The sequence below is a fragment of the Sinocyclocheilus grahami genome, unplaced genomic scaffold, assembly GCF_001515645.1.
Source record: "Sinocyclocheilus grahami isolate Dianchi unplaced genomic scaffold, SAMN03320097.WGS_v1.1 scaffold538.1, whole genome shotgun sequence".
Classification (NCBI taxonomy): domain Eukaryota; kingdom Metazoa; phylum Chordata; class Actinopteri; order Cypriniformes; family Cyprinidae; genus Sinocyclocheilus; species Sinocyclocheilus grahami.
Genome location: NW_015505717.1, coordinates 459,305 through 475,607, shown reverse-complemented (window position 1 = coordinate 475,607; position 16,303 = coordinate 459,305). Strand labels below are relative to the sequence as shown.

The following is a 16,303-nucleotide window of genomic DNA, read 5'->3' as shown; positions in this document are numbered from 1 at the left end:
GTCGTTTACACTTTGATTTGAACGAAAACAACGTATCCGCGTGGCACAGCTGACACAAAACAGCATATGCAGTTTACGTTCAGTGGATACTCTCCAAAATGGCGCTAGGGTGAGACAAATTGTTGAATAAAATCTTTTTTTTTTCTTTATTCAAAAAGTATTCTCGTAGCTTCGTAAAATTATGATTGAACCCCTGATGTCACATGAATTATTTTACCAATGTCCTTGCTACATTTCTGGACCTTGATCGTGTAAGGACCCTTGCTGGGAGGGACAGAGAGCTCTCAGATTCCATCAAAAATATCTTAATTTGTGTTCTGAAGATGAACGGAGGTCTTACGGGTTAAGAACGACATGAGGGTGAGTAATTAATGACAGAATTTTCATTTTTGGGTGAACTATCCCTTTAACTGAAGATAAGATCCTAATTTTTGGGTGAACTACCCCTTTAAGACGTCAAAAATAGAACTGCCGCCTGTCAATCATTCGCGCCGGGTCACACACAGACGCCTATGACCCTGCTTTGCCGGGATATTGTCATCGCTGTTATTAATGTTATGAACATTGACCGGCCTACCTAAATAATAACTACTCAAAGACTCTCTTTTCTTCATCCTTGCGTCATTACTAGCGCCCGTTACTTGTGTTTGGAGGGAAACTGCAGGAGAGCGCGAGCGTTAGCGAGTGGAGGCGTGTGTGCCGCCAGCCAATGAGAGCGCACCCTGGCTGCGCGAGCGCACATGTTCACAGGCGACATTCCGCCGGTACAGCCAGTGGCTCCGGAAAACCCGGATGGATTTTTCGGAATGGAGTCTTTCGCACACGAAACCAGATTTACGGTGATAAAGGGTGAAAACTGGCTAATAAAACAGCACCCTCGACACTGGGGACGCCAGTTTATATTATTATATTAATCAAATTTCTGGAGGTGCGCTCGTCGGGGATTTATCACATAAATGCTCGTGGTGTTTATTGTGAAAAATACATCGTGTTTATCGACCCCAAACTGCTGCTCCGCTCCGTGTTTTACCACAACCCGTCAGCTATAAGGGAACGGCAAGCAAAACAAACAGGTCGAGAAGAAAGATATCGGTTGCCGGTCGGTCCTTCGGTCGGACGGAGCGCTTATCAAGCGTAGCTCATTTGCATGTTGTAACGGTTCGCTGGTCTCGTGTCCCGAACATGCGCGCCGACGCCGGTGAAATAACGTTATGTGGATGCGGTCCAGATCTGTGGTAATGTTGTCGTATTATTCGCATGGTCGGCCCGATATGACGGTCAGTCCGTTCGGGTTTTGTCAGTGTGACATTTCTTGTTTTTGAAGCGGCATTGCAGTGCAAAGATCGAAGTAACTATATTCGCGCATTTCATTGATCTATCAGCTATGCATACGCGGCGGCTGGTGAAGCGCTCGGTCATTGGGAGCCGCGTCTACGCGCCGGGTTTAACGGGAGACGCGGCTCCGCTCGCGGGAGTGATCCAGGCTGTCAAACAAGACAACAGAGATGCTTCGACCGGCCATCGGCGCAACGTGTACACGGTGCTCATGCAAGACGGGAGCTTGAAAGAGTACTCGGAGGAAGAGATTGCACAGATGACTGCGAAAGCGCCGCTGAAGTCGAGCTTGAAGGTTTGTGTGTGTGGTCAGCTGGGCTTGTTGTTGTTGTTGTGCTGCTTGTCGCACACAGAGAGATTGTTTGTTTGATGGTTCAAATAGTTCTCATCTGAACGTGTGAGAGTATAGTGCAGTAATGATGCAGATGCTACTAGGTAGTCGTTGGCTCCACGTGAAACATTTTGGGGCCACATTACTTCATGGTTGCACGATTGTAGAATCGCTCGATACAGATGGTCGGTCAGACGCGCCGGTGTCCGTGCTCACGGTCTAGACCAGGGGTGCGCTCTGCAGCATTCAGGCGCCAGCAGAAGCATCTGTGCAGCAGCCTCCACCTCTCTGCTGCAACCGGCTCTTTCTTAGTGCCTTTTTTTTGTTTTTTTTACTGTGTTTTCGACATTCATGGCTAGTGCAGTGATCGTATTTTTGTGAATATGTCTTTTGATATTTAATTAATGCTCAGAACAAGCTCCTTTTATTCACTGAACTCCGCGTGATTGCACACTAGGATGAGTGAGTTGCTTGCACGTAATTGCAAAATGCAAAGGTTTTTTTAAATTTTAATAATGACCTAATTGCAGTCATCAAGTTATACAGCCTGAGGTGCCATATCAAAACAAAGAGGGTCAAAATGACAAGAACGGCACCAGCTCTACATTCTTTCACAACCAGAGCTGCAAGACTTGCATGGAAATTATTAAAATTAATTAGAATAAATAACAAAATAAGTATAATACCTGAAATTTGCATGCTATATTTGCATACACATTTTATTTGCTTGCTGCTGTACATTTGATGTTTGTATGTGCTTGTTTTTGGCAAGTATGGCAACTCCCAATCAGACATCCATTAAATTTTTAATCAGTGCCATGCACGTTTTACTCAAGCAACTATTATATACATCACATGCTACCTATTCTCTGGTGACATACGGTGGGGAAAAAAATGTAAGCAATGCAAGCAAGAAGGGATGTGAAACTAAAGTGGGGGCTAATGGTCCCGGAGCAGCTGCTCCATAACGGCAGCAAAACTCTACAGAGGGTCATGCTCATAGAATCTGGGGCTTTGGCAAGGCACCTGAATTCCCAAACAAGTGTCATTCGGCTTGAGGGAATGCCACTTGTTGACTTGCATTGTAAGGAGGGGCATCGTGTTAAATGGTTACAGTGTGGCATTTTCAGACAAAGGCGGACTGGATTGTTTTCATTCCCCTGTTGTTTCCACTGCTTAATATCAAAATGTAATTAACACACAGGCTGCCTAACAGTCTTAACTCTTTATGCACCAAGGCTTTGTTGCTGATTTACAGTTTATTCACATGAAATGTTGAGGATTTGGTCATGATGAATGCAAGCTGAGATGTTTTTATGTTTTTATGAAGAGCGTCATAATTCCTTTTATAGTAGATATCTCGAACCTTAAAGTGCAGCATCTCACGTGTGAACATGTATTGTGTGTTTGTTTTTCTTGTGAATATTCAAATATAAATTCAATTCAAATATAATAATTTGTAGATAATTCATTTCAAGTGCTCATCATTGTGCATCCTGCTCTCAAATCTAAATAATTCTGTTATTAGATCAGTCGAGCTCTGTTTAAATTGATTAAAATCCTCTAACTCTTCAGCAAAAACAAGATCTCATTTGAATAGTTTGACTGGCACATGAATTGTAACCTATACACAAAGCAAGGGTGTGTGTTTGTGTCTTGAGAGAGAAAGACTTAATAGTGTGTGAAATTTAAATTTGAACTTGTCAACTGTGCAGTTTTGATTTGACGCTTGAAAGTCTTGCACAACATGATACCGCTTTAACAAATCTGTTCATCTCATGAAAACATGCCAAAGCCTGGCATTAATCTTGTACATGGAATAGTATTATTCCTGCCCTATGGGAGGTTTAAAGAAAGATTTCACCAAAAAAAAAAAAACCCCTGTCATCACCAGTATTAAAATTGTGGCTGATTCAGATAAGATGATAATTATTTTAATGCTATGGCTGATAACTGATAAATGGCAGATATTACAATTCTACAGTATTTTGGCTAAAAAAAAAAAAAAAAACACAAACTAAAATCATACATTTTAAATGCTACAAGTGAATTTAGACATCAGTATAATGGTTATTTGTTTTGAGATTTGTTAAAGATTACAATTTAACAGTGTTATTAAATTATTAGCATTTTTACATGTAAAAGTGAGTGAAGTGATGTGTGTGTGACCCATACTTGGAATTAGTGCTCTGCATTTAACCCATCCAAGTGCACAAATATAGTAGTGAACACACACCCGGAGCAGTGGGCAGCCATATTACTGCGGCGCCCGGGAAGCAGTTGCTCAAGGGTCTCACCTCAGTCGTGGTATTGAGGGTGGAAGAGAGCGCTGGTTATTCACTTGCCCCACTTACAATTCCTGTCGGACCGGAGACTCAAACCCCGCAACCTTCGGGTTACAAGTCCGACTCTCTAGCCACGCCTGCATAAATGAGTGGTACATAACAGCAAAATGTAAAAATAAGGAAAATTATATTCACAATTACATATCCAATTTTATAATCAATAATATAAATATCTAGTAAATATATAATATAAAATCTCCAATATTGGCTGATACCCAAAGCTTATTGTTTGGCAGCAGAGGATTTGGAATATCATGCATCTAGACCATGTTTTTGATACGTTTTATGATGCTTTTCAAATCTTTTTTTTTTTTAAATTTGAAAGCTTAATCCTAATTGATTCTTATAGCATGGAAAAGAGCAGCCAGCACATTCTCCAAAATTTCAGCTTTTGTGTTCCACAGAAGAAAGACAGTCATATGGGTTTGGAACAACACGACCATGAGTAAATAATGACAGTTGGCACATAAATTAAAAAGAGAATGTATTAAAATACCACACTTCACTAGTGAGGTAATCCTCAGTTTTGTATGTTGTTTTATTTACCGTTTTTAGCCCTTATCGGCAGAGTTACTTGGACCAGTATTGAGGCAGGTAATACATCCATTTTATTTTTAACTCATTATTAGTGCGTAAACTCACAGCTGCTCAAAGCCCAGCATGATGGGCGTTTACTCTCTCTCTTCAGTCAAAATAATTGCGTTACGGTAAGATAATGATCTGGATTGCACACCGCTCATTGTTAGATCATGCTCTTCGCTGGTGCATGTGGTGATATGCGTTGTCTTGGCCCCTGTTTGACCTCTCTGTAGCGTGAGGTTTAGTGTACCGCAGCTTTAGTCACAGTGCAATAGAAAACTTTACGGCTGCTGTGCAGATGAGACATGCAAGAGGAAAAGCTGCTCGTCTTTGCATTAGTGTGGTCACGGATGGTGGCTTGTTTTGCTAAGGGGGAAATGGCTGAGCGAGGGGGATTTATTCTTCTTTTGTCAGCAGCGCAGTGATCTTATAAACAGACGAGCCTGCAGATGAGCGAATAGGATTTCTCCATCCAAAGCATTGTTCAGGTGTTTGTACTTTGTATTGACTGATGCAATATTGTATTGCCAACAGCTTAAATACAGCCTAATGCTCCGTGATTGGAAGCAAACAAGCCTCACAATAGGGGTCTATACCATTAACGGCCCACGTAGATGTAAATAGGGCTTCATTGACAGGAGCCGCTTGGAAAGACTATTAACACAGTTAAGACTGAAGAAACTCAAATGTGTTTCCCTCTGCAGAGCTCCTGTAACGGTGGCCAGCGGGACGGGCCCATGCAGGGCCAGAATGGGGGCATGCAGAGAGGAGAGGTGCCCTCCCTCAGTCCAGAGAGCACAGAGGAGCCATGGCTGCTGGAGCACAAGCGAACAGGCCGAGCGCTGGAGTCAGAGAAGGATCACACCCGCTCCGTTTCTCTGCTGGAACAAAAACGCAAGGTGGTCTCTTCCAGCATCGACGTACCACAAGCCAGGTAAGACTGCGGGATGAGCGCCCCCCACAGGCACAGATTAGAACTAAAGGAATGATGTATGTTTTTGTTTACTTCATTTTTGTTTTCATGTTGTATGCTCTGAATAAGAAGAGCTGGACTGTAGTACTGGTGAGATGTTGGTTTTCACATTATTTATCAGTTTTTCTCTATAAAGTTACATCAGTCCCCATATAAACTAACATTAGCAGGATCTAAACAAGTTATACATGTTTTTTTTCATAAAAAATATTATGTTTTAGTCTCATTTTCATAAGTTACTGAAATTGTTAGGGTTTGTGGAAGTGGTGAGGTGAGGACTCAATTGCAGGAAGTTTGGACTCTTTAAGTGAAGTGACATGTGGCCAAGTACGGGGACCCATGTTCGGAATTTGTGCTCTGCATTTAACCCATTCAAGTGCGCACACACAGTAGTGAATACACACACACACCTGGAGCAGTGGGCAGTTGGAAGTTGGTGGTTCGGTGTCTTGCTCAAGGGTCTCATTGAGGGTGGAAGAGAGCGCTGGTTATCCACTCCCCCCACTGACAATTTGGACCAGAGACTCGAACCCGCAACCTTCGGGTTACAAGTCAGACTTTCTAACTATTAGGCCACGACTGCCCTCATATTATCAGAAATAAAATAAAAACAAACAACAAAATCTACCCTGTGGGGGGAAAAAACACAACTGGCAACTTGACTGTCTTGGCGGAACAGGCAAGATACATGATGTTACTGAAATTGTTAGGGTTTGTGGAAGTGGTGAGGTGAGGACTCAATTGCAGGAAGTTTGGACTCTTTAAGTGAAGTGACATGTGGCCAAGTACGGGGACCCATGTTCGGAATTTGTGCTCTGCATTTAACCCATTCAAGTGCGCACACACAGTAGTGAATACACACACACACCTGGAGCAGTGGGCAGTTGGAAGTTGGTGGTTCGGTGTCTTGCTCAAGGGTCTCATTGAGGGTGGAAGAGAGCGCTGGTTATCCACTCCCCCCACTGACAATTTGGACCAGAGACTCGAACCCGCAACCTAACTATTAGGCCACGACTGCCCTCATATTATCAGAAATAAAATAAAAACAAACAACAAAATCTACCCTGTGGGGGGAAAAAACACAACTGGCAACTTGACTGTCTTGGCGGAACAGGCAAGATACATGATGCCAAACATTAGACAAATAACTGGCACAGGCCTGCAAACACAAGGAGAATAAATAGGGAGCAAACAAGGCAGGTAACGAGGGAGGACAGGTGGGGCAAATTAACCAATAATCAGGTAAAAATGTGGGCGGGGTTAGACAATAGACAGAAGAGCACATGTCACACAGAAACAAACAAAACAAAAGCCATGTGCTCACATAAAACAAAAACACAAGCACATGGCCAGTGAAAACAATCACAAGCCATGTGCTCACACAAAACAAGGCATGAACACACAGCTAACAAGAACACTCACAACATCAAAGCACGCGACCGAGAAAAATTCCAAGCCATGTGCAACCAAACACAAAACGGAACATAACATGAAAGCATGCGGCCCATGTAAATACGAACTGTGTGCTAAACAGAACACAGCGACACAAGCACCTGGCCAATGAAAACATAAACCAAGTGCTCACAAAACACACAAGACGAGCGCACGGCGAGTGAGTGAACACACAACCTGAACGCTCACACGAGAAACAAGACATGGAGCGGGAGTGTTCGAACCCAGACAAAAGACTGAAACCAATCTAGACCTGAGTGCCGGAATCCAAACACCACACTCCAAACATGAAACAAGGCAATACAAGAGAACGCACAGCTAGAGAATACTCGAGACCGCATGCTCATATAAGGACAAGACAATACAGGAGTGTCAGGGCTCTGCCACAAAACCAAGAATAAACTAGACTGAAGTGACAGAACCCTGACAGAAATAGTTTCCCTCAACATGCATATTACAAATACAAGAACATGATTGCCATTTAGTAGTAATGTAGTATTTACACCACCAGTTAAAAGTTTGGTGTCCGTAAGATTTTAATGTTTTTGAAAGTTTCTATTGCTCACCAAGGCTGCATTTGTTTAATCAAAAATACAGTAAAAACAGTAATAATGTGTGATAGTAGTACAATTTTAAAATAAATGTTTTCTGTTTTAATATATTTTGTAATTTATTCCTGTGATGGCAAAGCTAAATTTAATGAAGCAAAGTGTATATTTAGCACTCTAAGCGAAGTGCAGACCACCAGTATACTGATACAAGCTTGTTTGTGGTCTGTGAATCCTGTGGTCTGAACGCTTTACAGCATTTGCACTTTCTTTTCTGACACCTCTAGCATGCAGTAAGCTGTAGAACTACAAAAACATCGCAACGGCTGTTTTTCTTTGTTTGTCAAATGTAATTTGAATCACACAGTAATAATGTGTGATATTAGTACAATTTTAAAATAAATGTTTTCTGTTTTAATATATTTTGTAATTTATTCCTGTGATGGCAAAGCTAAATTTAATGAAGCAAAGTGTATATTTAGCACTCTAAGCGAAGTGCAGACCACCAGTATACTGATACAAGCTTGTTTGTGGTCTGTGAATCCTGTGGTCTGAACGCTTTACAGCATTTGCACTTTCTTTTCTGACACCTCTAGCATGCAGTAAGCTGTAGAACTAGAAAAACATCGCAACGGCTGTTTTTCTTTGTTTGTCAAATGTAATTTGAATCACACACACAGACAGCCTTTTTAGTGTGACTTTTTACTTATTAGATCCAAAAATCAATTGACAATTCAACTGACATGAACCATCTGCTGTCTGATAGCTCTATTACTACACTGAGGCCTGATATCGATTCAATATTTATTTATTTATTGATCTCTTAGCTCAATTTGTATTCTTCATTTATTCAGGAAAAAAATGTCACATTGAGCACTGAATTTATTTTATGGATGAGGAAGAGGTTTATGATTTCTGTCTGCGTTAATTGGCCTTGCATGTTTGATTTGCTATAGGTTGACTACTCGATATCCCTAGGTGTTGTATTGATCACCTCAGTGGTGCTCCATTTTAAGAAGCTCATTATTTTTAACGCTTATAAAAAAAATAGTGATTGATCCTCCATGTACAACAAATGATGTACTTTGTCTTGGAACATCTCCATCTTGAGAATTTGCACTGTTAGTTGTGCTGTGGTTCTATAGAAATAGTTTTCTGAACCGATTATTAATATTAACATGAAATAATTAAAATTTTAAAAATTTCCAAGGCATATGTAGTTGTAATAAAAATAAATGTTTATTGAGCACCAAATCATCATATTCGTGGAACATGTCACAGTGAAGACAAAAAATCTTACCAACTCCAAACTTTTGAACGGTATCATGAACCTCTAGGCAGAGCAATTCATCATGATCATATCCTGGCTAAAATCGAACCAATTTTTAGATTTGTGTGCTTGAGTTGATTCAATCTTACAGTGCGTGTAACCATGTTTGCTCATGTTTTTCCTTTTCTGTGTTTCTTTTGGACAACTCAAACCTCAAAAACATGTGTACGTTAAGTTCTGAGGACTATTAGTCACGACTTTGGACAAGAAGCAGCCGCAAGTTTAAATATCTCAAAATAATTATGGAGCCTTTCTGTTGGCAGGGCTGGTCAGTTTAGACAAACACAGACACAGTTCTGGATAATGTGCTTAGGTTTCTTTTGCATTTCTCAGCTCCGGGATAGTTGATCAATCCCTTGTGCCAAAGTAACATGGGGATTAGTTTCGGTGTTATTGTGTAAAGTGTTTTCAACAAGTCAAAATCAATATATAGAGCCTTTGCAACAAATGATTTTTATAAAGTGCCATAGAAGACCATTTGATCCCATGGGCCAAGAGTGCATTGTATAAAAATCACATAAGCACCAAGCACTTAAGTAGATGAACACCGGACCCTCTGACAAAAGAAAAGATCAGATATAGGTTTAACTTTCTTTGCGTTTAAATTCAGGAGCGGGGTATGAGCGTCATTACTCTGAGATTGTGATTGATTGCTCTGAAAGAGTCACTGGTTTACCTAAAAAAAAAAAAAAGGTAAAAGGTGACGCATAAGCAAGAGAATGAAACATTGAAGACTAAATTGTTGTAAGGAAGGTGATCCAGATACTTGATTGTGATTGCAGACCAGGCCGCACGCTCTTGAAGTTGTGATCGCAAACAACAGTGACCTAGATGCAGTAACACTTTAATATCACAGGAGCTTGTAAGTAGACATTTAGTTTGTGTTCAATCAGTGTACAATGGAGAGTATGCTAGGGTTTGTTTGATGACCTGCAGGAGATCACACGTTTCCCATCTCGTGTCAGCTGTTTTAGTGTTCATTATTGGATACTGAATAGCTTAGTTCATCATATTTGTTTACAGAGTTCCACCACAAGCATTCTTTGTCTTGTATATTAGTTGACCCAACGTGATTATTGACCTCTCTTTCCCCCGGCAGCTTTGCTGAAAGAGAGGTTTATTAAAAAATTGAGAAATGCTGGAATGTGGAAACCATTTGGCTCCTCTTTCTGCTAGTGAACAGCACGAATCTACAGCAGATTTATATTTTTTCTATAGCAGGAAATAATCTATTTGAACAAGAACAGTTTGACTTGTAACATTGCAGGCCTGACAGATAGCCTCCACCAGACTATCTGCGAGCAGGAAATGAATGATTGTGTGTGTGTGTGTGTGTGTGTTATAACGGTTACATGTTTGCCTATAAAATAAGAGATTTGTGATCCTGAATCATTGTTTATGGAACCTGAAATATAGCTAATATTTACCTGTGGGTGATTGTAGCAGATAGAGTGGTCAGGAAACCACGTTGGAGGATTCTCCAAATTAACCTATTGCTTTGAGAGCTCAGTCCCCTGAATCCATCAAAATATGCCTTTGCATTACTGTGGTAAAGCTACGAAAATGAATGCAACCAAATTACTAGGTTTCCTATAACGTCTCATACAGCGATATTGCTTGAAATATGGGTGTGACCTTTGTTATTGCTTTTTTTCTTTAACAACAAGCTTTTCCCTTCCTCTAACCCTGTCAAAGTGGTGGGTGGATAAACCGGGGAGGGGGCTGATCTGGTCAAACAGTATGCTTTCTCAGTAGAGCAGCTTTACTGGCTGCCAAAGAAAACAAGTTCCCTCAGAAAGCGGATGGTGGTTGGGCTGCAACTTTAGAGAGCATGTGATTACCATCTGAAAAGCGCCACTCTTTGCAAAAGCTGGAGTTCTGCGTTGCTGGATTCTTTCCAGCACTCTCACAGCAAACAACACAGTGTCTGGTGTTGGTCCTGGATGTCTTATCAGACTGGACACAGCGAGTTGGTTTCTTTTTTCATGAACTTCACGATGGTTGAAATAGTTTTAAAATCGTAGTTCCATTCCTGTTTGATTGGCTCGACATGCAGCAAGTTACAAAATACAAGCCTGAATGTGTGCCATCCTACAAGAATGAAAGAATCCACTGTGTTAAAATGGGATGTGGTTGTTTTAGTAGTCAATGAATGAAGGGTATAAACTCGCTGTTCCTAGAAGCATGCAATAAAAATAGACTGACATAACATGTAGACAGATAAATCAGCACAGCAAGTGCAAAGTTTAATGTAATAACAAATTAAGTTTTAACCCTGTATAGCCTACTGTCATATTTGATACACACATTTCTAAAGCGTCTAAATTATCAACATGATCAAAACTTTGAAAAACATGTTGTACATGATCTACTACATGCCTTCCGTCATCTGATTGATATTTTATACAGTTTTTTTTTTTAGCAACTAAAAGGTGGTATACTTGTATAAACATCCCTCTTCAGGTTGTTACACGTGTCCTTTTGCTGTGAAATCTTTAAATATTTTCATAAAGTAAATGTAAGAATAACTTCAAAATTCTTAGTAATATTTCAAGGTGAACTGGACTGAAACAACTTATGTTTACTCGATTATCCATACGTATTTTAAAAAAGAAAAGAAAATTCTGTTAAAATGCATCAAATAGGATACTTCAGGCTTTTGAGGAACATTGATTTGTTCATCTCTCAATCAGCATTCTATTGCATTGCAACAAAGGCCTCCTGTAGCGAATCGATCCGTTTTTGTAAGAAAAATATCTATATTCAAAACGTAATAATAATCACTTTAATGTAGCTTGCACCAACAGTTGTACACAGAAGCAGCTCCGGGAGGATGACATAAGACGTCGGCATTGCGCATGCACTGGTGAGTCTCGTGAAAACCAACGTTTGTTTACAGGAGCAAAGGAAGCAAAGTTTTCTTACTTTAGCAAAGGAAAACCAGTCTCCTCCTGGCTTATATCGAAATCCTCCAACATTCTTCTTTACAAATCCTTGTTTTGTACTTCTAATTCGTGGCCGTTATTTTGTTTTGATCTCTCCGCTGCGCTTCTGCATTCATCACTTCTGAGCAGCGCATGCGCAAAGCTGACATCTTACGTCATCCGCCCGGAGCGCAAGCTAGATTAAATTGATTATTATGTTTTAGATATGGTTATTTTTCTTACAAAAACGCATCGATTCACTACAGGAGGTCTTTGTTCACCTCCCGGAGCCGTGTGAGGCACTTTTTATTATGGATGGATGCGCTTTATTTCACTTCTTTTGGACTGATGAACTGCAACACCTGCTGACTGCCATTAAACAGCTTGGAAGATCAAAGACAATTTTTAATATAACTGACTGGATTCGTCTGAAAGAAGAAAGTCATATACACCTAGGATGCCTTGAGGGTGAGTAATTCATGGGCTAATTTTCATTTTTGAGTGAACTAACCCTTTAATTGTTAAGCCTCACGAAAGGCACAAAAACATTATAAAGCAAACAGTTTTTGTGCACTATATTCCAAGTCTTTGAAGCTGTTGGTTTAACGTGAGGTTCAGATGAATATTTAAGTTGTTAAATTCAAGTTCACATAAACTCTTCTCTCTGCTGCTGCTGTCTTGTCATCCTCCATTCAGCATTCGACTGCGTGTCGCTTTCGGTTACGACAGTCAAAATGATGAAACTCTCTCCAAGATGATTCAATGTTCCTATTATTATACTTGATCTGTAGATAAAGGTCAGTGGTTTTGCATAAAAGGACTTTATCTTGCTGAAGTGTAGTGCTATTGCTACATCATGTTACTTTCTACCGGGTCTCTGTTAGATCACAACACAGTCGAAAGCACTATGAATTGTTCTTCACGCGCACAGTAACTCAAAATTTTAAATTGTTAAAAGAAAAACTCTATTACAGATATAATATACACAGCGCATCAATATCTTTCCTTTGTACTTTGAACTTTTATATGCAGAGCGCTGTGCGCTGAGACTAGGCCAGGGTGATAAAACGTTATCAATATTTATCGACGGTACACTATCATCGATAATGATAGAAAAAGTATTCTATATAGCGCACGATAGTTTCATGCTTTTTTCATTTAAAGGTGCGTGTTATGAGTGACAAGCAGACAGCCAACAGAACACACAAATGCATGCTGAAATGAGTGCTGTTCCTGCCTGCGGTGAGGAGACTGAATCAAAAAAAGGAATATTAGTTGATTTAATATTAATATTAAATAATTATTTAATATTAAATAAAAATTCGCATTTGAATGCAAAAAAGGTGTATTTGAATTTTAGGTGTGCATCAAGGAGCTTTATCAGTGGCGCACGAGATGCGGTGATGATGTAAGTGTCGTTGCTGCATTTGATTGTTTTTGTTGGTCTATATCCAGTTGAACCCACGAGATGCGCCACTGATGCATTTTTCAATCAAAATATTAGAGAAATATAGAAGCTCAATGCGGAGAAGGGTTGGTTGGGTTAAAACTGAAACTAAGCCATTCACACAGAATGCATATTCGGCACATTTGTGATGTGCAACTATGACTGTTGCACTCGTGTCTCGCACAAGAGATCTTTAAAAGAGGTTCAACTTTTAGAAAACATGTCTCGAGAATTTGTGGGGGTTTTATTCCATTCCACTGCGTCTCGTGTTACAATACTTTTGCATAATGAAAGATTATTAATAGCCTTTTTTGTTCTGTCCTATCTATCCATATGTTGCTTCCTCATTACTGTGCTATACATTTAAAATAAATCTTTTAATTTTACAGTATATTTATATATAAATATACATACTTGTTTTTCATAAATGTATTTTACAATAATACGAAAAGCAATGTGTAATATTTTACCAGATTTAGTCCTACACTTCTGCACTTATTTATTCCCCACTAAATGTTTTTTCACTAAATGTTTACATTTTATACAATTATTGTGCACTCTTGATTTTTCTAGAGTAACTTTTGCTGCTGCATAACCTAGTTTATAATAGTATTTTTGTCATAGATTATGATTTTGTATTTTTCAATTTGTTATTTATCTTTATAATGAAGTTGTCTGTATTTAGTAGATTGTGTTTAACACACAAAAGAGTGATTATATATATATATATGCATTTTATGTAAGTATTCTGTTATACTGTAATAAAGATCACTGATTTATATTGCAAGCTGTCAAAACTTCATCTTACTTTTTGGCCATATAAATATAAGCATCTGCAGCAAATTGCATAACCTTGCTTAATTTGACATTTGAAATAATACAACACTGCTAAAGCAATTTACTAACAATGTGTTGCAACTGCTGATGGCGTCATTTATTTGCACATTCTGTCTTTTGTAAAAAAAAAAATTATACAAATCAGATTATAGTGCACACACATGAAAAATTACTGTTAATACAGTAATGCAAAAATGCAGTTTTCATTGCACAGTTTTCAATCTTGCGGTCACATCTGGTTGTGTACGATGCAGTAAATTTACGTGACACGTTTTACGTAATTTACATAGAAAGGCATGATGTGCTAAAAAAATGAGAATGACTACCCACTCCAGATGCAGCTTGTTAAACTCAGTAGCAGGTGGTCAGTGACTAACACAGGTTTTTGAGCTGAAAAACTGTGTGCTAAATAGTTTCACCCAGAGTCGCTCAAGCCAATAAAACTACATTATTTAGTTTTCTGTTTAAAAATGAAAGAATTCGGTCTAATTTAATGGCAAAATAAATGCAAAAATATGTTTTTTTATGGTGAGGCATGTGCTGTTAAGCACAAACTATAAAATCAGTCATCTGGAAATTGTGTTCAAAAAGGTCATCCATGAATAGTTTCTCTTTCATAGCTAAGCAATAATAGCCTTTTCCATTAGAAAACTTTAAATCACTGGACACTTACATGTCACGGCTTTGGAAATTGGACCACCTGGGATGGTTTGGAATGAAATGTGCTGGAAGTTTTATGCAAATTAATGTGGCGTCATTTATTTGCACATTCTGTCTTTTGTAAAAAAAAAATTATACAAATCAGATTATAGTGCACACACATGAAAAATTACTGTTAATACAGTAATGCAAAAATGCAGTTTTCATTGCACAGTTTTCAATCTTGCGGTCACATCTGGTTGTGTACGATGCAGTAAATTTACGTGACACGTTTTACGTAATTTACATAGAAAGGCATGATGTGCTAAAAAAATGAGAATGACTACCCACTCCAGATGCAGCTTGTTAAACTCAGTAGCAGGTGGTCAGTGACTAACACAGGTTTTTGAGCTGAAAAACTGTGTGCTAAATAGTTTCACCCAGAGTCGCTCAAGCCAATAAAACTACATTATTATTTAGTTTTCTGTTTAAAAATGAAAGAATTCGGTCTAATTTAATGGCAAAATAAATGCAAAAATATGTTTTTTTATGGTGAGGCATGTGCTGTTAAGCACAAACTATAAAATCAGTCATCTGGAAATTGTGTTCAAAAAGGTCATCCATGAATAGTTTCTCTTTCATAGCTAAGCAATAATAGCCTTTTCCATTAGAAAACTTTAAATCACTGGACACTTACATGTCACGGCTTTGGAAATTGGACCACCTGGGATGGTTTGGAATGAAATGTGCTGGAAGTTTTATGCAAATTAATGCTTTAATTAAAAATCTCTGAATATCAGTGAGGGGGAGTGGCCATGAATGGATTGTCTTTCAACGCAATAATACAGGCTGTTTGGGTTGTCCTCACAAGATGATTGAAGTTACCAACGAGAAGACCTGAAGCACGATACCAAATATACCAGATCAGAAATGGCTTCCCAACCTCACTAAAGATGCCTGTCTGAAGAGAGTAATTTGTTTAAAAGATCAAAGCGTGATTCCATCAGCCTTTATAGTTATGCTAATTTGTGTACAAGTGTAATACGCTGCATTCAGTTATGAAAATCCCTGATGTGTTGCCAGCCCGTCAATTTTAAAGCTGTCAACACGAGTCTATTTACATTTATTAATGTTGTATATAATGAAGTATCACCACATTTTATGAGTTTAACACTTCTATACTACAGTCATGGGAGTAGAAACAAATGTTCTGGCTGTGTTACTCTGACAGTCACGTTACTGTAAATCACAGTGTAAAGCAGCCAGCGGTGCAGGGACTACTTCAAATGTAATTGCAGCATAGCTTCTCATTGCATGCCGCCAATTTTGCAGGTGTGTTAAGAGTGCCTGTGGCATTCTCAGCAGTATGATCAAGAAAAAAAATATCACCTCAATACTGAGATTGTATACAGTGCTTTGTGTTTGAATCGTTGTTGAAGGCTTTGGAAATGGGTTGTCATTATTTTAAGAGGCTGCAACCCAGATGAGCGTGAAAGGATGAATTGATTGCATGTGTGAATTGATATGTTATGTGCTATAGGAGGCAATAATTATGACTTTTCC

General features: G+C 39.0%; 1 protein-coding gene across 3 annotated transcripts in view; it reads left to right on the top strand.

Moving 5' to 3' along the window:
- Nucleotides 1–1,079: 1,079 nt before the first annotated feature.
- The window catches only part of LOC107555575 (zinc finger protein 704), a 58,763-nt gene continuing 43,539 nt past the window's right edge, over nt 1,080–16,303 (top strand). For all 3 annotated transcript variants that reach the window (XM_016238421.1, XM_016238420.1, XM_016238419.1), the window contains exons 1-2: nt 1,080–1,630; nt 5,295–5,524. In XM_016238421.1, the coding sequence (XP_016093907.1) occupies nt 1,385–1,630; nt 5,295–5,524 (476 nt within the window). In that variant the 5' untranslated portion in view covers nt 1,080–1,384. The remainder of the gene's footprint in view (nt 1,631–5,294; nt 5,525–16,303) is intronic.